We start from the raw sequence: 21,477 nt of genomic DNA, 5'->3' as shown, positions 1-21,477 counted from the left end.
GAGAAACTCAAACAGCAGCTGATCGATCAGGACGAGGTAAGTCTCATAAAAACCTCGAACCTCCTGAAGTCTATAATTTATGACAGATGATTGATATTTCTACAGTTCACTGAGCAGAGTAAACATTATCCCTTCTCCTCTTTCTTCCTGAATCCAGCTACTGTTGTCAAGTCATCAGGACTACGAGCGCCTGCAGGAGGAGCTGACGCGTCTGCAGAGGGACAGTGACTCGGCCAAAGAGGAGGTGAAGGAAGTACTGCAGGCACTGGAGGAGCTAGCTGTTAACTATGACCACAAGAGCCAGGAAGTGGAAAGCAAGAACTGCATCAACAAACAGCTGAATGAAGAGCTTGCAACCAAAACTGTGAGTCCAAGGATAGAATCAAACAACAAGGAAGTAGGATGATAATTTCAAAAACTGATGAAAGGCCAGGGAATATTAGGGATGGAGGAAGGTAGGACAATAAGATGTTAAAACAATAAAATGGTAGGGCTTAGATAGATAGATAGATAGATAGATAGATAGATAGATAGATAGATAGATAGATAGATAGATAGATAGATAGATAGATAGATAGATAGATAGATAGATAGATAGATAGATAGATAGATAGATAGATAGAGACATCAATAACAAACAATTTTGAGTAATGATAATTCCTATTTCTAACCTACAATCTAACCTAACCTTAACCATTTAAGGCAATTCCATCAGCACAAGAAGTTATGGTTCAATCCTTGCCCTGTTAAGGAAAATGTCTGTAATGTCTGTAATTTTTCACAAAATTTTGGAAATTTTGAGTTTCATCCATATCCAATATATTTTGACTGTGTGAGATGTTTTTGTTACGTTGGGACTGTTAACTACAAGAATTTAGTTATAAGGTGCAGGGTTAGGATTTGCCATCAGGATGGTAGAGTTTAAGGATGGTAGGACAATAGGATGGTAGAGTTTAAGGATGGTAGGACAATAGGATGGTAGAGTTTAAGGATGGTAGGACAATAGGATGGTAGAGTTTAAGGATGGTAGGACAATAGGATGGTAGAGTTTAAGGATGGTAGGACAATAGGATGGTAGAGTTTAAGGATGGTAGGATTATAGGATGGTAGAGTTTAAGGATGGTAGGATTATAGGATGGTAGAGTTTAAGGATGGTTGGATTATAGGATGGTAGGATTATAGGATGATAGTGTTTAAGGATGGTAGGATTATAGGATGGTAGAGTTTAAGGATGGTAGGACAATAGGATGGTAGAGTTTAAGGATGGTAGGACAATAGGATGGTAGAGTTTAAGGGTGGTAGGATTATAGGATGGTAGAGTTTAAGGATGGTAGGATTATAGGATGATAGTGTTTAAGGATGGTAGGACAATAGGATGGTAGAGTTTAAGGATGGTAGGATTATAGGATGGTAGAGTTTAAGGATGGTAGGACAATAGGATGGTAGAGTTTAAGGATGGTAGGATTATAGGATGGTAGTGTTTAAGGATGGTAGGATTATAGGATGGTAGAGTTTAAGGATGGTAGGATTATAGGATGGTAGAGTTTAAGGATGGTAGGATTATAGGATGGTAGAGTTTAAGGATGGTTGGATTATAGGATGGTAGGATTATAGGATGATAGTGTTTAAGGATGGTAGGATTATAGGATGGTAGAGTTTAAGGATGGTAGGATTATAGGATGGTAGTGTTTAAGGATGGTAGGATTATAGGATGGTAGAGTTTAAGGATGGTAGGATTATAGGATGGTAGAGTTTAAGGATGGTTGGATTATAGGATGGTAGGATTATAGGATGATAGTGTTTAAGGATGGTAGGATTATAGGATGGTAGAGTTTAAGGATGGTAGGATTATAGGATGGTAGAGTTTAAGGATGGTAGGACAATAGGATGGTAGAGTTTAAGGATGGTAGGATTATAGGATGGTAGAGTTTAAGGATGGTAGGACAATAGGATGGTAGAGTTTAAGGATGGTAGGATTATAGGATGGTAGAGTTTAAGGATGGTAGGACAATAGGATGGTAGAGTTTAAGGATGGTAGGATTATAGGATGGTAGAGTTTAAGGATGGTAGGATTATAGGATGGTAGAGTTTAAGGATGGTAGGATTATAGGATGGTAGAGTTTAAGGATGGTTGGATTATAGGATGGTAGAGTTTAAGGATGGTTGGATTATAGGATGGTAGGATTATAGGATGATAGTGTTTAAGGATGGTAGGATTATAGGATGGTAGAGTTTAAGGATGGTAGGACAATAGGATGGTAGAGTTTAAGGATGGTAGGATTATAGGATGGTAGAGTTTAAGGATGGTAGGATTATAGGATGGTAGAGTTTAAGGATGGTAGGATTATAGGATGGTAGAGTTTAAGGATGGTAGGACAATAGGATGGTAGAGTTTAAGGATGGTAGGATTATAGGATGGTAGAGTTTAAGGATGGTAGGACAATAGGATGGTAGAGTTTAAGGATGGTAGGATTATAGGATGGTAGAGTTTAAGGATGGTAGGACAATAGGATGGTAGAGTTTAAGGATGGTAGGATTATAGGATGGTAGAGTTTAAGGATGGTAGGACAATAGGATGGTAGAGTTTAAGGATGGTAGGATTATAGGATGGTAGAGTTTAAGGATGGTAGGACAATAGGATGGTAGAGTTTAAGGATGGTAGGATTATAGGATGATAGTGTTTAAGGATGGTAGGATTATAGGATGGTAGAGTTTAAGGATGGTAGGATTATAGGATGGTAGAGTTTAAGGATGGTTGGATTATAGGATGGTAGGATTATAGGATGATAGTGTTTAAGGATGGTAGGATTATAGGATGGTAGAGTTTAAGGATGGTAGGATTATAGGATGGTAGAGTTTAAGGATGGTAGGATTATAGGATGGTAGTGTTTAAGGATGGTAGGATTATAGGATGGTAGAGTTTAAGGATGGTAGGATTATAGGATGGTAGTGTTTAAGGATGGTAGGATTATAGGATGGTAGAGTTTAAGGATGGTAGGATTATAGGATGGTAGAGTTTAAGGATGGTAGGATTATAGGATGGTAGAGTTTAAGGATGGTAGGATTATAGGATGGTAGAGTTTAAGGATGGTAGGACAATAGGATGGTAGAGTTTAAGGATGGTAAGAGGAGAGGTTGGTAGTGTTTAAGGGTGGTCAAAACATTTGCTTTGCAAAGTCTTTGATATGTTCTGTATGTTTTAAATGTATGTGGTCTTGTGTTTGCAGGCTGGTCTGGAGGCAGTTCAGCGCGAGTTTTCATCCTTGCAGGAGGTTAGCTCCCATCGTAGGAGGAGGTCTGCAGAGATCCTCAGTCTGCTGCTCAGAGACCTCACTGACATTGGCAGTGTTCTTGGAACCACAGACCTCAAAGCAGTAAGATGAAATGTTCCCCTCCTTTCCAACATTCATCAGCACTTTTCACTTTCTCTTATTTGAGATTCTAAATTAAATCTGTTAAATCTGTTTGTGAGCTGTGGGTCAGCAGGTTTCCTGAAGCTCCTCTGATTAGGAATCATGGGAGGTTGTGATGTGTTTTTTGTTGCCTTTTTGCATTTATATTTATTGGCCCAATAGATAGAGTAGGAAACATGGAAGAGAGAAAGTAGAGTTTAATGATTTGTGGGAAAGCAACCGAGGGTTGGAGCCAAACAATAGCTGCTCTCTTTGAGTGCTCAAACTAACAGCTAGGTCTACTGGAGACTTGGGTCGAGATGATGAATAAATAGACAGATACATACGTTTACTTTATTGATCCCAAACTGGGAAATTGTGGCATTACAGCAGCAGGTTATTAAACACACAATTAGCAAATAAAACAGTATAATATTGAATACAAAGTAAATAAGAACTAAAAATGAAAAAGTTAGAATAAGAAGAAGTATATACATCCATGAATTAACATTATATTACTTGTAAAATGAGAGAAATGAAATACATACATTTTGTCGGTCATGGCTAACTGAATGTCAACATCCTTTACTGCAGGTAAGATATAAATGTCCCAAAACAGAGATGATGTAAATGAGAAATTAGACAGCTGTCCTGAGCTGTGCAATCAATGATAATATGTAAAAGTGCAGCAGTGTGGACATGTAATGAAGAGCAGCAATAATAAAGTGAGCAGAACAGGTCACAGTATTAAGAGACAAAAATGATCATCATGACAGTTCCTCACTTACAACAGGTGAGCTGTAGTACAGTGTTAACAACAGGTGAGCTGTAGTACAGTGTTAACAACAGGTGAGCTGTAGTACAGTGTTAACAACAGGTGAGCTATAGTACAGTGTTAACAGGTGAGCTGTAGTACAGTGTTAACAACAGGTGAGCTGTAGTACAGTGTTAACAACAGGTGAGCTGTAGTACAGTGTTAACAGGTGAGCTCTAGTACAGTGTTAACAACAGGTGAGCTGTGGTACAGTGTTAACAACAGGTGAGCTGTGGTACAGTGTTAACAACAGGTGAGCTGTGGTACAGTGTTAACAACAGGTGAGCTGTAGTACAGTGTTAACAACAGGTGAGCTGTTGTACAGTGTTAACAACAGGTGAGCTGTAGTACAGTGTTAACAACAGGTGAGCTGTGGTACAGTGTTAACAACAGGTGAGCTGTTGTACAGTGTTAACAACAGGTGAGCTGTAGTACAGTGTTAACAACAGGTGAGCTGTAGTACAGTGTTAACAACAGGTGAGCTGTTGTACAGTGTTAACAACAGGTGAGCTGTAGTACAGTGTTAACAACAGGTGAGCTGTGGTACAGTGTTAACAACAGGTGAGCTGTGGTACAGTGTTAACAACAGGTGAGCTGTGGTACAGTGTTAACAACAGGTGAGCTGTAGTACAGTGTTAACAACAGGTGAGCTGTTGTACAGTGTTAACAACAGGTGAGCTGTAGTACAGTGTTAACAACAGGTGAGCTGTGGTACAGTGTTAACAACAGGTGAGCTGTGGTACAGTGTTAACAACAGGTGAGCTGTAGTACAGTGTTAACAACAGGTGAGCTCTAGTATAGTGTTAACAACAGGTGAGCTGTGGTACAGTGTTAACAACAGGTGAGCTGTAGTACAGTGTTAACAACAGGTGAGCTGTAGTACAGTGTTAACAACAGGTGAGCTGTAGTACAGTGTTAACAGGTGAGCTGTGGTACAGTGTTAACAGGTGAGCTGTAGTACAGTGTTAACAGGTGAGCTGTAGAACAGTGTTAACAGGTGAGCTGTGGTACAGTGTTAACAACAGGTGAGCTGTGGTACAGTGTTAACAACAGGTGAGCTGTAGTACAGTGTTAACAACAGGTGAGCTGTGGTACAGTGTTAACAACAGGTGAGCTGTAGTACAGTGTTAACAACAGGTGAGCTGTAGAACAGTGTTAACAACAGGTGAGCTCTAGTACAGTGTTAACAACAGGTGAGCTGTGGTACAGTGTTAACAACAGGTGAGCTGTAGTACAGTGTTAACAACAGGTGAGCTGTAGTACAGTGTTAACAGGTGAGCTGTGGTACAGTGTTAACAGGTGAGCTGTAGTACAGTGTTAACAACAGGTGAGCTGTAGTACAGTGTTAACAACAGGTGAGCTGTTGTACAGTGTTAACAACAGGTGAGCTGTAGTACAGTGTTAACAACAGGTGAGCTGTGGTACAGTGTTAACAACATGTGAGCTGTAGTACAGTGTTAACAGGTGAGCTGTAGTACAGTGTTAACAACAGGTGAGCTGTGGTACAGTGTTAACAGGTGAGCTGTGGTACAGTGTTAACAGGTGAGCTGTAGAACAGTGTTAACAACAGGTGAGCTGTAGTACAGTGTTAACAGGTGAGCTGTAGTACAGTGTTAACAGGTGAGCTGTAGTACAGTGTTAACAACAGGTGAGCTGTAGTACAGTGTTAACAACAGGTGAGCTGTGGTACAGTGTTAACAACAGGTGAGCTGTAGTACAGTGTTAACAACAGGTGAGCTGTAGTACAGTGTTAACAGGTGAGCTGTAGTACAGTGTTAACAACAGGTGAGCTGTTGTACAGTGTTAACAACAGGTGAGCTGTAGTACAGTGTTAACAGGTGAGCTGTAGTACAGTGTTAACAACAGGTGAGCTGTAGTACAGTGTTAACAACAGGTGAGCTGTAGTACAGTGTTAACAGGTGAGCTCTAGTACAGTGTTAACAACAGGTGAGCTCTAGTACAGTGTTAACAGGTGAGCTCTAGTACAGTGTTAACAGGTGAGCTGTGGTACAGTGTTAACAACAGGTGAGCTGTGGTACAGTGTTAACAACAGGTGAGCTGTGGTACAGTGTTAACAACAGGTGAGCTGTGGTACAGTGTTAACAGGTGAGCTGTGGTACAGTGTTAACAACAGGTGAGCTGTGGTACAGTGTTAACAACAGGTGAGCTGTGGTACAGTGTTAACAACAGGTGAGCTGTGGTACAGTGTTAACAACAGGTGAGCTGTGGAACAGTGTTAACAACAGGTGAGCTGTAGTACAGTGTTAACAACAGGTGAGCTGTAGTACAGTGTTAACAACAGGTGAGCTGTAGTACAGTGTTAACAACAGGTGAGCTGTTGTACAGTGTTAACAACAGGTGAGCTGTAGTACAGTGTTAACAGGTGAGCTGTGGTACAGTGTTAACAGGTGAGCTGTAGAACAGTGTTAACAACAGGTGAGCTGTAGTACAGTGTTAACAACAGGTGAGCTGTAGAACAGTGTTAACAACAGGTGAGCTGTAGTACAGTGTTAACAACAGTTGAGCTCTAGTACAGTGTTAACAACAGGTGAGCTCTAGTACAGTGTTAACAACAGGTGAGCTGTAGTACAGTGTTAACAACAGGTGAGCTCTAGTACAGTGTTAACAACAGGTGAGCTGTGGTACAGTGTTAACAACAGGTGAGCTGTAGTACAGTGTTAACAACAGGTGAGCTGTGGTACAGTGTTAACAACAGGTGAGCTGTAGTACAGTGTTAACAGGTGAGCTGTAGTACAGTGTTAACAACAGGTGAGCTGTAGTACAGTGTTAACAACAGGTGAGCTGTAGTACAGTGTTAACAACAGGTGAGCTGTAGTACAGTGTTAACAACAGGTGAGCTGTAGTACAGTGTTAACAGGTGAGCTGTAGTACAGTGTTAACAGGTGAGCTGTTGTACAGTGTTAACAACAGGTGAGCTGTAGTACAGTGTTAACAACAGGTGAGCTGTGGTACAGTGTTAACAACAGGTGAGCTGTGGTACAGTGTTAACAACAGGTGAGCTGTTGTACAGTGTTAACAACAGGTGAGCTGTAGTACAGTGTTAACAACAGGTGAGCTGTAGTACAGTGTTAACAGGTGAGCTGTAGTACAGTGTTAACAACAGGTGAGCTGTAGTACAGTGTTAACAGGTGAGCTGTTGTACAGTGTTAACAGGTGAGCTGTGGTACAGTTTTAACAACAGGTGAGCTGTAGAACAGTGTTAACAACAGGTGAGCTGTGGTACAGTGTTAACAACAGGTGAGCTGTAGAACAGTGTTAACAACAGGTGAGCTCTAGTACAGTGTTAACAACAGGTGAGCTGTAGTACAGTGTTAACAGGTGAGCTGTAGAACAGTGTTAACAACAGGTGAGCTGTGGTACAGTGTTAACAGGTGAGCTGTAGTACAGTGTTAACAACAGGTGAGCTCTAGTACAGTGTTAACAACAGGTGAGCTGTAGTACAGTGTTAACAGGTGAGCTGTAGAACAGTGTTAACAACAGGTGAGCTGTGGTACAGTGTTAACAGGTGAGCTGTAGTACAGTGTTAACAACAGGTGAGCTGTGGTACAGTGTTAACAGGTGAGCTGTAGAACAGTGTTAACAACAGGTGAGCTGTAGTACAGTGTTAACAGGTGAGCTGTGGTACAGTGTTAACAACAGGTGAGCTCTAGTACAGTGTTAACAACAGGTGAGCTGTGGTACAGTGTTAACAACAAGTGAGCTGTAGTACAGTGTTAACAACAGGTGAGCTGTGGTACAGTGTTAACAGGTGAGCTGTAGAACAGTGTTAACAACAGGTGAGCTGTAGTACAGTGTTAACAGGTGAGCTGTAGAACAGTGTTAACAACAGGTGAGCTGTAGTACAGTGTTAACAGGTGAGCTGTGGTACAGTGTTAACAACAGGTGAGCTGTGGTACAGTGTTAACAACAGGTGAGCTGTGGTACAGTGTTAACAACAGGTGAGCTGTAGAACAGTGTTAACAACAGGTGAGCTGTAGTACAGTGTTAACAGGTGAGCTGTGGTACAGTGTTAACAGGTGAGCTGTTGTACAGTGTTAACAACAGGTGAGCTGTTGTACAGTGTTAACAACAGGTGAGCTGTAGTACAGTGTTAACAACAGGTGAGCTGTTGTACAGTGTTAACAACAGGTGAGCTGTTGTACAGTGTTAACAACAGGTGAGCTGTTGTACAGTGTTAACAACAGGTGAGCTGTGGTACAGTGTTAACAACAGGTGAGCTGTAGTACAGTGTTAACAACAGGTGAGCTGTTGTACAGTGTTAACAACAGGTGAGCTGTAGTACAGTGTTAACAACAGGTGAGCTGTGGTACAGTGTTAACAACAGGTGAGCTGTAGTACAGTGTTAACAACAGGTGAGCTGTGGTACAGTGTTAACAACAGGTGAGCTGTAGTACAGTGTTAACAGGTGAGCTGTTGTACAGTGTTAACAACAGGTGAGCTGTTGTACAGCACTGTGGTGTGATTCCTGACAGTCTCTCTCTCTGCAGATGACGGAGACGAGTGGAGTCTTGGAGGAAGAGTTCACCACAGCCCGTCTCTATGTCAGTAAGATGAAGTCGGAGGTGAAATCTTTGGTCAGCCGCAGCAAACAGCTGGAGGTCAACCTAACGGAGCACATGAGTAAGAGGGACGCCAACGAGAAGGAGCTCAACACCTGTCAGCTGCTTGTCTCACAGGTGATGAGTTACAGCAAATCATCTCCACAAACATGAAACAAGAATGTGTCAAAGTTCACCTTCTTCACACTAAATAAAAAGAAATAAAATAAATATGAAGGCAGAAATTATTAAATAAACTAAATGCAGATTGTCTCCACATTTCTCCTCCAACACATCGATAGTTTTCGCGAACAGTCGGTGAGTTGCTTTAAATGTTGCGGCTGTGAGAAAATGTGGGTCTGCATCTTTTCCTATCCTTTCATTAAGAATGGTCCAGTGTTTCCTAAAGGACGTTATAAAGGAAACATTGAGCCACCTTTCCTTAAGTATTAGAGAACTCAAACCGCTTTTATCATGGCCGCCAATTAAACGCTTCTAAAGTTCCGGAAAAAAGGAGAGTGAAAGGAGATAAGAATCTAAACACACCCCTACAGTGTTTTTGAACATTTATTTGGGTAACCTGATAGTCTATTGCTCCACAGAGTTTGAAATAAATCCATGCAGTCTTTTGTTTGTGGTCTGCATAAGTCTTACCACACAGAGAAAAGTGCTCAGTTTCAAATTTTAACAGTTTGTCACATCACAAAAAAAAAAAAAGAAAACTTCCCCTGGTATCTGCACCGATGGAGTCCACTTCCAGACTAGAGCTAAACTTTTGCACAGGTATGCCACTTTATTCTCTCTACAGAGGGGTGATGTCTACCTGGAAAACTCAGGGGGGCGGGGTCATTTCATTTAAAGAGAAAAACTGTGTTTTTTCATTAATACCTTGAAATGCATTGGTTTTAAGCCCCATGTGTTGAAGTTGAATATAAAGTTGGGTCTTGCGGGTGTTTTGGTACCCAGTACATATCTGAAGCTATTACAGTTCTTGAGATATAGCATATAGATACTTGTGCAGATTAGGGCGCATTGATCGTTGTTAAGTGAATATGGTTATATGAAAATGTTATTTTCAGTCGAGTTGTGACATCAAATAAAACCAAGATGGTGTCCAAGATGGCTGCCATTGACTTCAAGTAATCATATCTTATGAAACATAAACTTTTGGTGTGCACATACTTTTGGTCTATGGGGCCGTTGCAGTACAGAATTTAGATGTTGATACAAGCTTGCAGATGCAATACAATGGATATCAACACACAACCAGGGCACACTGGTGACATCATCGCTGTGTAACTCAATATCAGCTAATCTAAACAAGGCTTTATTAAACATCCACAAGACCCAACTTTATATTTAACTTCAATACATTCATGGGGCTTAAAACCAGTTGATTTTGAATTGTTAAGGAAAAAACACATTTTTTGGACGGACATCTTGAAGTTTGAATAGAAGAATAGAAAGCCTTTATTGTCATTATACAAATTGTACAATGAGATGACTTGGCTTCACCTTAAAGTGCACACAGCTAAAAATAAAAAACAACAACAACAAGAGTGTGAGTCAAAAAAAAGAAAAAAAAGTGAGGCCGCCATGTTGGAATTTTGTGTGGCCAGCGTTATTTTAGAAAATAGTGGAGTTTGAAGAGTATATGTATCAAATGTCCCGCTTCTATCACAAAGTGAACGATTCTTCCATTTTCTGCTCCACTATATAACATCATTTATAAATAATCTTTATCATGTTGTTAAGAATAATTCTTATTATACACTACATCAGTGTTAGTTGTTATATATAAGTTTATTCATAAATAACATTCTGTGTTTGTTCTCTCAGCTTCAGGCAAAAGTGATGTCGCTGACGGAGGACCTGCAGAAGGTGGAGCAGAAGAAGAGGAAGCTGGAAGAAAGTCAGGACGCTCTGATAGAGGAGGTCGCAAAGCTTAATGCCCAAGGTCAGACGTGATTAGATTTCAGAAAACACTGCTCTGTGAGTGGCTGGAGGTTTTTGTATAAGAACACTGTTAAGCAGTAAAGAGACGACAACAGTTTAATTTTACTCTGTAAAAGCAGCTTCGGCCCTGTGTGTGTGTGTGTGTGTGTGTGTGTGTCTGTGTGTGTCTGTCCATGTTCAGGTCAGATGCACGAGCATACAGTGATGGACAAAGAGAAGGAGCACATGAGCAGACTGAAAGACGCCGTGGAGATGAAGGTAAAAGTTTCATCGCAGTTTGAAAGCTTTTGAAGGAAATCTCTCAACCTGAACACTGATGACCTGATCAGCACCTGATCACATGATCATTTGACTGACTGACATTGGTTGGTTGGTTGATTGATTGATTTATTGGTTGATTGGTTGTTGTAGAAAACCCTGGAGGAACAGATGGAGAACCACAGAGAAGTTCATCACAAACAGCTGAGGCGCCTCAGAGACGAGATTGAACAGAAGCAAAGAGACGTTGACAACCTGAAAGAGTGAGTCATTGGATCCTTCATGCTGATTGATTGTGATAAACCCTGTTTGATCTGAGTTAACTCATTTCTGAGCAAACTTATAGGCCAATGTCCCATACAATGAGTGGGGTCCTTTCCGTCCTTGTGTATGACCATGATGATCGCCTCTGACCAGGATTTTGGGGATGATCCAGTTTCATCCAGTGCATAGTTAAATACCCGACATAAATTTGGACTTACTATGTATTCTTTCCTGCACCGTTATGGGAGAACATAGCAACCCGGCCTCATCCTGTTTTTGTTGACCAAGCTTTATTCTCATCTTAATTGGACCATGATCCGACAAAGTTATGGGTTCTATCTCACAGTTTGTTACTCTGTATATGTCGGCCTTTGAGACAAGAAACATATCTAATCTGGAATAGCTGGGATCTAAATGTAAAGTCTCTGTCTCTTGGGTGACGATCAAGCCCAGTACATCCATCATTACCTGGACTGGAACTGATTTTCTAGTTTGAGGTCCCCTTTCAACACGAAATGGGTCCATCCTGAATTTAGTATACAGTTATAATCCCCCCAACCAATTTGATGTTAATGTGTGTGTGTGTGGGGGGGGGGAGGGGGGGGTTAATGATTAAATGAATGAATTAATAAACATATTGATTAACCAAGGTTTCATTTTTTAGCTTGAGTCGGGCTCTGCAGCTGGAGAACAGGAAGCTTCAGTCCGACGTTGACAAACTGAAAGTTGAAGATCAGAACAAAGAGCAGAAACTCCAGAAACTCCTGTAAGTTTTTCCTTTTGTGCCCAGCTGACATCCGAATATTGAACATATAATAAAGGATATAACCCTGTTTGTCACGATGAACGGCTACTCTTTCTTTGGTTCACTGGATGGTGTTTAATAAGACGGTGTTTCATTGGATGGTGTTTAATAAGACGGTGTTTCACTGGATGGTGTTTAATAAGACGGTGTTTCATTGGATGGTGTTTAATAAGACGGTGTTTCACTGGATGGTGTTTAATAAGACGGTGTTTCATTGGATGGTGTTTAATAAGACGGTGTTTCATTGGATGGTGTTTAATAAGACGGCGTTTCATTGGATGGTGTTTAATAAGACGGCGTTTCACTGGATGGTGTTTAATAAGACTGCGTTTCATTGGATGGTGTTTAATAAGACGGTGTTTCATTGGATGGTGTTTAATAAGACGGCGTTTCATTGGATGGTGTTTAATAAGACGGCGTTTCACTGGATGGTGTTTAATAAGACGGTGTTTCATTGGATGGTGTTTAATAAGACGGTGTTTCATTGGATGGTGTTTAATAAGACGGTGTTTCATTGGATGGTGGTTAATAAGACTGCGTTTCATTGGATGGTGTTTAATAAGACGGCGTTTCATTGGATGGTGTTTAATAAGACGGTGTTTCACTGGATGGTGTTTAATAAGACTGCGTTTCATTGGATGGTGTTTAATAAGACGGCGTTTCATTGGATGGTGTTTAATAAGACGGTGTTTCATTGGATGGTGTTTAATAAGACGGTGTTTCACTGGATGGTGTTTAATAAGACGGTGTTTCATTGGATGGTGTTTAATAAGACGGTGTTTCATTGGATGGTGTTTAATGAGACGGCGTTTCATTGGATGGTGTTTAATAAGACGGTGTTTCATTGGATGGTGTTTAATAAGACGGCGTTTCACTGGATGGTGTTTAATAAGACTGCGTTTCATTGGATGGTGTTTAATAAGACGGTGTTTCATTGGATGGTGTTTAATAAGACGGCGTTTCATTGGATGGTGTTTAATAAGACGGCGTTTCATTGGATGGTGTTTAATAAGACGGTGTTTCATTGGATGGTGTTTAATAAGACGGCGTTTCATTGGATGGTGTTTAATAAGACGGCGTTTCATTGGATGGTGTTTAATAAGACGGCGTTTCACTGGATGGTGTTTAATAAGACTGCGTTTCATTGGATGGTGTTTAATAAGACGGCGTTTCATTGGATGGTGTTTAATAAGACGGCGTTTCATTGGATGGTGTTTAATAAGACGGCGTTTCACTGGATGGTGTTTAATAAGACTGCGTTTCATTGGATGGTGTTTAATAAGACGGCGTTTCATTGGATGGTGTTTAATAAGACGGTGTTTCACTGGATGGTGTTTAATAAGACGGCGTTTCATTGGATGGTGTTTAATAAGACGGTGTTTCATTGGATGGTGTTTAATAAGACGGTGTTTCATTGGATGGTGTTTAATAAGACGGCGTTTCATTGGATGGTGTTTAATAAGACGGCGTTTCATTGGATGGTGTTTAATAAGACGGCGTTTCACTGGATGGTGTTTAATAAGACTGCGTTTCATTGGATGGTGTTTAATAAGACGGTGTTTCATTGGATGGTGTTTAATAAGACGGCGTTTCATTGGATGGTGTTTAATAAGACGGCGTTTCATTGGATGGTGTTTAATAAGACGGTGTTTCATTGGATGGTGTTTAATAAGACGGTGTTTCACTGGATGGTGTTTAATAAGACGGTGTTTCATTGGATGGTGTTTAATAAGACGGTGTTTCATTGGATGGTGTTTAATAAGACGGTGTTTCATTGGATGGTGTTTAATGAGACGGCGTTTCATTGGATGGTGTAGACGGCGTTTCATTGGATGGTGTTTAATGAGACGGCGTTTCATTGGATGGTGTTTAATAAGACGGTGTTTCATTGGATGGTGTTTAATGAGACGGCGTTTCACTGGATGGTGTAGACGGCGTTTCATTGGATGGTGTTTAATGAGACGGCGTTTCATTGGATGGTGTTTAATAAGACGGTGTTTCATTGGATGGTGTTTAATAAGACGGTGTTTCATTGGATGGTGTTTAATAAGAGGGTGTTTCATTGGATGGTGTTTAATAAGACGGTGTTTCATTGGATGGTGTTTAATAAGACGGCGTTTCACTGGATGGTGTTTAATAAGACGGCGTTTCACTGGATGGTGTTTAATAAGACGGTGTTTCATTGGATGGTGTTTAATAAGACGGTGTTTCACTGGATGGTGTTTAATAAGACGGTGTTTCATTGGATGGTGTTTAATAAGACGGCGTTTCACTGGATGGTGTAGACGGCGTTTCATTGGATGGTGTTTAATAAGACGGCGTTTCATTGGATGGTGGTTAATAAGACGGCGTTTCATTGGATGGTGTTTAATAAGACGGTGTTTCATTGGATGGTGTTTAATAAGACTGCGTTTCACTGGATGGTGTTTAATAAGACGGCGTTTCATTGGATGGTGTTTAATAAGACGGTGTTTCATTGGATGGTGTTTAATAAGACGGTGTTTCATTGGATGGTGTTTAATAAGACTGCGTTTCACTGGATGGTGTTTAATAAGACGGCGTTTCATTGGATGGTGTTTAATAAGACGGTGTTTCATTGGATGGTGTTTAATAAGACTGCGTTTCACTGGATGGTGTTTAATAAGACGGCGTTTCATTGGATGGTGTTTAATAAGACGGCGTTTCACTGGATGGTGTTTAATAAGACGGCGTTTCATTGGATGGTGGTTAATAAGACGGTGTTTCATTGGATGGTGTTTAATAAGACGGCGTTTCATTGGATGGTGTTTAATAAGACGGTGTTTCATTGGATGGTGTTTAATAAGACGGCGTTTCATTGGATGGTGTTTAATAAGACGGCGTTTCATTGGATGGTGTTTATTAAGACTGCGTTTCATTGGATGGTGTTTAATAAGACTGCGTTTCATTGGATGGTGTTTAATAAGACTGCGTTTCATTGGATGGTGTTTAATAAGACGGCGTTTCATTGGATGGTGGTTAATAAGACGGTGTTTCACTGGATGGTGTTTAATAAGACGGTGTTTCATTGGATGGTGGTTAATAAGACGGTGTTTCATTGGATGGTGTTTAATAAGACGGCGTTTCATTGGATGGTGTTTAATAAGACGGCGTTTCACTGGATGGTGTTTAATAAGACGGTGTTTCACTGGATGGTGTTTAATAAGACGGTGTTTCACTGGATGGTGTTTAATAAGACGGTGTTTCATTGGATGGTGGTTAATAAGACGGCGTTTCATTGGATGGTGTTTAATAAGACGGCGTTTCATTGGATGGTGTTTAATAAGACGGCGTTTCACTGGATGGTGTTTAATAAGACGGTGTTTCATTGGATGGTGTTTAATAAGACGGCGTTTCATTGGATGGTGTTTAATAAGACGGTGTTTCATTGGATGGTGTTTAATAAGACGGCGTTTCATTGGATGGTGTTTAATAAGACGGCGTTTCATTGGATGGTGTTTATTAAGACTGCGTTTCATTGGATGGTGTTTAATAAGACTGCGTTTCATTGGATGGTGTTTAATAAGACTGCGTTTCATTGGATGGTGTTTAATAAGACGGCGTTTCATTGGATGGTGTTTAATAAGACGGCGTTTCATTGGATGGTGTTTAATAAGACGGCGTTTCATTGGATGGTGTTTAATAAGACGGTGTTTCATTGGATGGTGTTTAATAAGACGGCGTTTCATTGGATGGTGTTTAATAAGACGGTGTTTCATTGGATGGTGTTTAATAAGACGGCGTTTCACTGGATGGTGTTTAATAAGACGGCGTTTCATTGGATGGTGTTTAATAAGACGGCGTTTCATTGGATGGTGTTTAATAAGACGGCGTTTCATTGGATGGTGTTTAATAAGACGGTGTTTCATTGGATGGTGTTTAATAAGACGGTGTTTCATTGGATGGTGTTTAATAAGACGGCGTTTCATTGGATGGTGTTTAATAAGACGGTGTTTCACTGGATGGTGTTTAATAAGACGGCGTTTCATTGGATGGTGTTTAATAAGACGGTGTTTCATTGGATGGTGTTTAATAAGACGCCGTTTCACTGGATGGTGTTTAATAAGACGGTGTTTCACTGGATGGTGTTTAATAAGACGGTGTTTCACTGGATGGTGTTTAATAAGACGGCGTTTCATTGGATGGTGTTTAATAAGACGCCGTTTCACTGGATGGTGTTTAATAAGACGGTGTTTCACTGGATGGTGTTTAATAAGACGGTGTTTCATTGGATGGTGTTTAATAAGACGCCGTTTCACTGGATGGTGTTTAATAAGACGGCGTTTCATTGGATGGTGTTTAATAAGACGGCGTTTCACTGGATGGTGTTTAATAAGACGGTGTTTCACTGGATGGTGTTTAATAAGACGGTGTTTCACTGGATGGTGTTTAATAAGACGGCGTTTCATTGGATGGTGTTTAATAAGACGCCGTTTCACTGGATGGTGTTTAATAAGACGGTGTTTCACTGGATGGTGTTTAATAAGACGGTGTTTCATTGGATGGTGTTTAATAAGACGCCGTTTCACTGGATGGTGTTTAATAAGACGGTGTTTCATTGGATGGTGTTTAATAAGACGGTGTTTCATTGGATGGTGTTTAATAAGACGGCGTTTCATTGGATGGTGTTTAATAAGACGCCGTTTCACTGGATGGTGTTTAATAAGACGGCGTTTCATTGGATGGTGTTTAATAAGACGGTGTTTCATTGGATGGTGTTTAATAAGACGGTGTTTCATTGGATGGTGTTGAAATGAGTATTAAATGAAATATTTGGATCCAAACACTGTTTCTCTCTCCTGATTTAGGTTCCTGAACGAGAAGAGAGAACAGGCTAAAGAAGACCTGAAGGGTCTGGAGGAGACAGTGGTATGAAAATTGATATTATTTTCAATATAGATTTTTGTTCCAAATCTATTTCAGCAAAACGATTGGTAGATATTTTTGACATGATTTTTTTTTACCCCCAGCAGGTCTAAGATTGGTTGAGTTTGTGTTGTTTTTCTCCAACAGGCCAAAGAGCTCCAGACGCTGAACGACCTTCGTAAAGTCTTCATCGAGGACATCGGGACGAGAGTAAAAAATGTATGAAAACTATCATTCAGGACTGAATGTGCTCCATAGATAAGTTTGAGTTTATCTTCATCTGGTTCAGCCTGAACTTCTAGTAATGTAAATAAATAGATATGAACATCTCCTACAGACTGAAAAGCTGGTCGTCCAATGAAAACAAAGACCAGAAAACAGAAAAGGAAATTCAGGCATTCAATATCTATATGTTAACATCCCTAACCCTTAGCAAGTTAATGTTCACTATATAAAGTGTTCCTACCATCATCAACACAACCAGCAATAATAACAAAACAATTTACCCATGCGACAGATTTAGAAGTTTACACAGATTTTTTACGTTTTGATTTGATCACTTTTGCTTTTACCATTTCATCCAGTCAGAAGAGCTTTGTTTCTGTCTGAGAGTGAGATGTTTGATGAACTTCAGAGGATCTTTGAAATGTTTGTTTTTCTTCAGAGCTCAGAGAACGACTGTGATGAGGCTGGTGGCAGTCTGGCTCAGAGGCAGAGAATCATCTTCTTAGAAAACAACCTGGAGCAACTTAGCAAGGTCCACAAACAGGTGAGTCTACCTGTAAACAAAGTCCCACAATACATGTCTTTGTGTTTTCAGTAAGTTTGACCCCTTGTGATCTGCAGCTCGTGCGAGACAACGCTGATCTTCGCTGTGAGTTGCCCAAACTGGAGAAACGTCTGCGTGCGACAGCAGAGCGGGTGAAAGCTCTGGAAGCAGCCCTAAGAGATGCCAAACAGTCTGGTGTAAGGGACCGCAAACGCTACCAACAGGAAGTAGATCGAATCAAAGAGGCTGTCCGCTCAAAGAGCGTCTCTCGAAGAGGACACTCAGCTCAGATAGGTGAGGAATCACAACTTCTCAAACTTTAAAATAACCCAACACAATGACACAACTAAAAAGGATCCTGGTCTGTAGAATTTCCCCTCAGGGGTTAATTAAGTGTGTCCAGTGGTGGTTCTGGACCACTTTTACTGAAGGGGCCAGGCTGGAGCCGGCTGGGCCCAGTTATTTTGTCAGATAGGCACAATCTACAATTTATTGGACTGAAAACCAAGTGATTCCTGTTGCATCAGAACTGACAGCGTCGGTTATTAGAGGATGATTCGAGGCAGCGTCAGTGTTCAGCTCTAAAAGGTACTGGCCCCTGCTGGCCCCTGTTGGCCCCTGCTGGCCCCTGTTGGCCCCTGTTGGCCCCTGCTGGCCCCTGCTGGCCCCTGTTGGCCCCTGCTGGCCCCTGCTGGCCCCTGTTGGCCCCTGTTGGCCCCTGCTGGCCCATGTTGGCCTCTGTTGGCCCCTGCTGGCCCATGTTGGCCCCTGTTGGCCCCTGCTGGCCCATGTTGGCCCCTGCTGGCCCATGTTGGCCTCTGTTGGCCCCTGCTGGCCCCTGTTGGCCTCTGTTGGCCCCTGTTGGCCCCTGCTGGCCCATGTTGGCTGGCCCCTGTTGGCCCCTGCTGGCCCCTGTTGGCCCCTGTTGGCCCCTGCTGGCCCATGTTGGCTGGCCCCTGTTGGCCCCTGTTGGCCCCTGCTGGCCCATGTTGGCCTCTGTTGGCCCCTGCTGGCCCATGTTGGCCCCTGTTGGCCCCTGCTGGCCCCTGCTGGCCCCTGTTGGCCCCTGTTGGCCCCTGTGTATGTAAAATATTAATAAATGATAAGGACATGAACATTGTTTTGGCTGAACCCTAATTTATTTGTCCTTTTTGGTGATCAGGGTTTAGGACTGGAGGTCTAGCACCAGATTAGTTTGTGTTTTCAAATATTTTATCAACTTATTACAGTTTCTTTCTGAAACTGCTTCAGCTGATCACATGATCTAATCTTTCCCAGCCAAGCCAATCAGAGCAGGGCATCAACATCACCAGCTCCAGCCCTCCTGTGCATCCATCAGGACCCCCATCCGTGGAGGTGGGGCCATGTCCAGTCCACGTCATCATTCCCACCGGCAGCAACCGCAGCAACCGCAGCAACCGCAGCAACCGCAGCAGAAACAGCAACCGCAGCTTCATCAGAGCAGCTTTAAGTAAAACAGGTGAGTCACAAACACAGCAACATTAAAAACCACGTGGATTCTGATCATGCTACTGTGGGTATGGATATAAAACTTCAAGTTTCATCATATCAATCTCAACAGTGGCGATACAATTCATCTTCAAGATAAAACTTTTTCTCTGAGTTTAAGACTTTTTCTTCAATTCATTTACAATTAACAGATGATTTCTCACTTTTATGGGAGACCTGCAAAGCATAAGCAAGAAGTTTGATCATATCATTTTCTGCCACTAAGAGGCGCCAAAACTTATAGAACCAACGGTCTTTAGACGTTAAACTGTCAGTTAAGGAAAAAGCTTACATTCGTTTACCAACTCCTATTTTGTGGGAAAAAAATCTGCTCTCAGATCAGCTATAAATTATCACCTTACTAAAGAAAAAACATGAGGTATACTAAAACGAGGTTTTCTGAGCACGGTGACAAACTATGGAAGTGTCAAGCATAGCTACTAGATAGATAGATAGATGGATAGATAGATAGATAGATAGATGGATAGATGGATAGATAGATAGATAGATAGATAGATAGATAGATAGATAGATGGATAGATAGATGGATAGATAGATAGATAGATGGATAGATGGATAGATAGATAGATAGATAGATAGATAGATAGATAGATAGATAGATAGATAGATAGATGGATAGATGGATAGATAGATAGATAGATAGATAGATAGATAGATAGATAGATAGATAGATAGATAGATAGATAGATAGATGGATAGATAGATAGATAGATAGATAGATAGATAGATAGATAGATAGATGGATAGATAGATAGATAGATAGATAGATAGATAGATAGATGGATAGATAGATAGATAGATAGATAGATAGATAGATAGATAGATAGATAGATAGATAGATACTTTATTGATCCCGAGGGAAATTCAGTAAAAAAAGAGCAGAATCTCAGCTGCAGTTCTGAATGTCGATGGCAGCACAGTGTGTGATAATAAACTGATAAATGGCTTCTTTAAGGAATACGATGCATGAACGCTTCAGAACAGACAAATGATAGAAGGCTTTTTTACACGGTTCAATTTCCCAACAATATCAAAGAAAAATGTTTTTTTTTGACGCTGGTCTTTGTACTTTTATTCTTCTCATTGAAACGACACATAAAGATGGTGTTCAAGGACTACAGGATCTAAATGAGGGCAGCGCTGTCCACTCTCAGTCCAAACACATGCCGATGCTTTTAGAACTTGTTTTATGCTCAGGTTCTTAACTCTGCCTGATTTTAATAGTTTGACTCTGGCTATTGTTTTATGGTTTTTATTGAATTTGTAGCACTTTGAGATGTTCTTGTAAATATAAGGTGTTATGGTATTATGGTTGGGGACAGACCTGCCATTTTTGTATATATTTTGCTATAATTCAGCAGCTGTAGCAGTAACCAAAATAACCATGTCTAAAAACACATCAACCATAGCAGATACAGAAACTGTCACATTACTGTTTTCAACAACATTTACAATTTTTAAAGACCAATGAGGTTTAGAAACATTGATTTCTGGTTTTGGGAAAGTTTCTTTCATATCTTCAGTGTTTAATTATAAAGGTTTAGACATTATTGTTTCTTAGACTTAGACTGTTGGCAATCAACAGATGGCTTTCAACTGAATGTGAGGTCCACTCGCTCTATTTTATTGACAATTTTAACTTTGTCTGGGACCGAAGACATTTTTTCAAAGGAGACGGCCTTTCCCTAAACAAGTCAGGAGTGAAACTTTTCACCTCCAAGATGAAGCCAAACAAAGGAGCAAACACCAAAACATGAAGGAGAACCGACTCTCCCCCCTCCTTTATCGACTATTTTCATATTCTTCTGTCTTTTAATGATGTATGAGCTTTCTTTTGTTTTTGTTTTTATATTTCTGCTGTATTCTTTCCTTAAGCTCTGTTTGAAGGTATTTCTGTTTTTGTCTGTAAAGCACTGTGTGAATTGCCTCGTGTCTGAACAGCGCTATATAAATACATTTGCCTTGCCTTATGTCAGTAAATGTTTCATTAATCAGGTTAGCGTCATTAAATATGAAACATAATTCCGTTTCATCTCATTCTGTTTTCACAGTTTGCTGACAACTTGGCTTCAGTTTCCATCTCTGGATGTTGGAATATCACCTTTCTGCCTTTCCTGACACGAGACTCCTCAATACTGCCACTGGAAACCTTAAAAACCGTTCCACCTTAACAACTATTCAACAATGGGTCACCTTAACCATTCCACCTTAACAACTATTCAACAATGGGTCACCTTAACCATTCC

General features: G+C 40.8%; 1 protein-coding gene across 1 annotated transcript in view; it reads left to right on the top strand.

Annotated features, from left to right (window-relative positions):
- LOC306832747 (kinesin heavy chain-like) overlaps positions 1-21,430 on the top strand; it is a 24,203-nt gene extending 2,773 nt beyond the window's left edge. The window contains exons 5-18 of the mRNA XM_079357667.1: positions 1-36; positions 158-364; positions 3,228-3,374; positions 8,715-8,903; positions 10,605-10,722; positions 10,903-10,979; positions 11,133-11,242; positions 11,908-12,009; positions 16,875-16,935; positions 17,080-17,151; positions 17,597-17,701; positions 17,779-17,995; positions 18,980-19,181; positions 21,283-21,430. The exon at positions 1-36 is cut by the window's left edge and continues 33 nt beyond it. Of these exons, the coding sequence (XP_079213793.1) occupies positions 1-36; positions 158-364; positions 3,228-3,374; positions 8,715-8,903; positions 10,605-10,722; positions 10,903-10,979; positions 11,133-11,242; positions 11,908-12,009; positions 16,875-16,935; positions 17,080-17,151; positions 17,597-17,701; positions 17,779-17,995; positions 18,980-19,176 (1,638 nt within the window). The 3' untranslated portion in view covers positions 19,177-19,181; positions 21,283-21,430. The remainder of the gene's footprint in view (positions 37-157; positions 365-3,227; positions 3,375-8,714; positions 8,904-10,604; positions 10,723-10,902; positions 10,980-11,132; positions 11,243-11,907; positions 12,010-16,874; positions 16,936-17,079; positions 17,152-17,596; positions 17,702-17,778; positions 17,996-18,979; positions 19,182-21,282) is intronic.
- Positions 21,431-21,477: the final 47 nt, after the last annotated feature.

Source organism: Symphodus melops (assembly GCF_947650265.1).
Source record: "Symphodus melops genome assembly, chromosome: 12".
NCBI classification, from domain to species: domain Eukaryota; kingdom Metazoa; phylum Chordata; class Actinopteri; order Labriformes; family Labridae; genus Symphodus; species Symphodus melops.
Note: the sequence above shows the minus strand (reverse complement) of the source record. Positions and strands in the feature narration are given on the sequence as shown.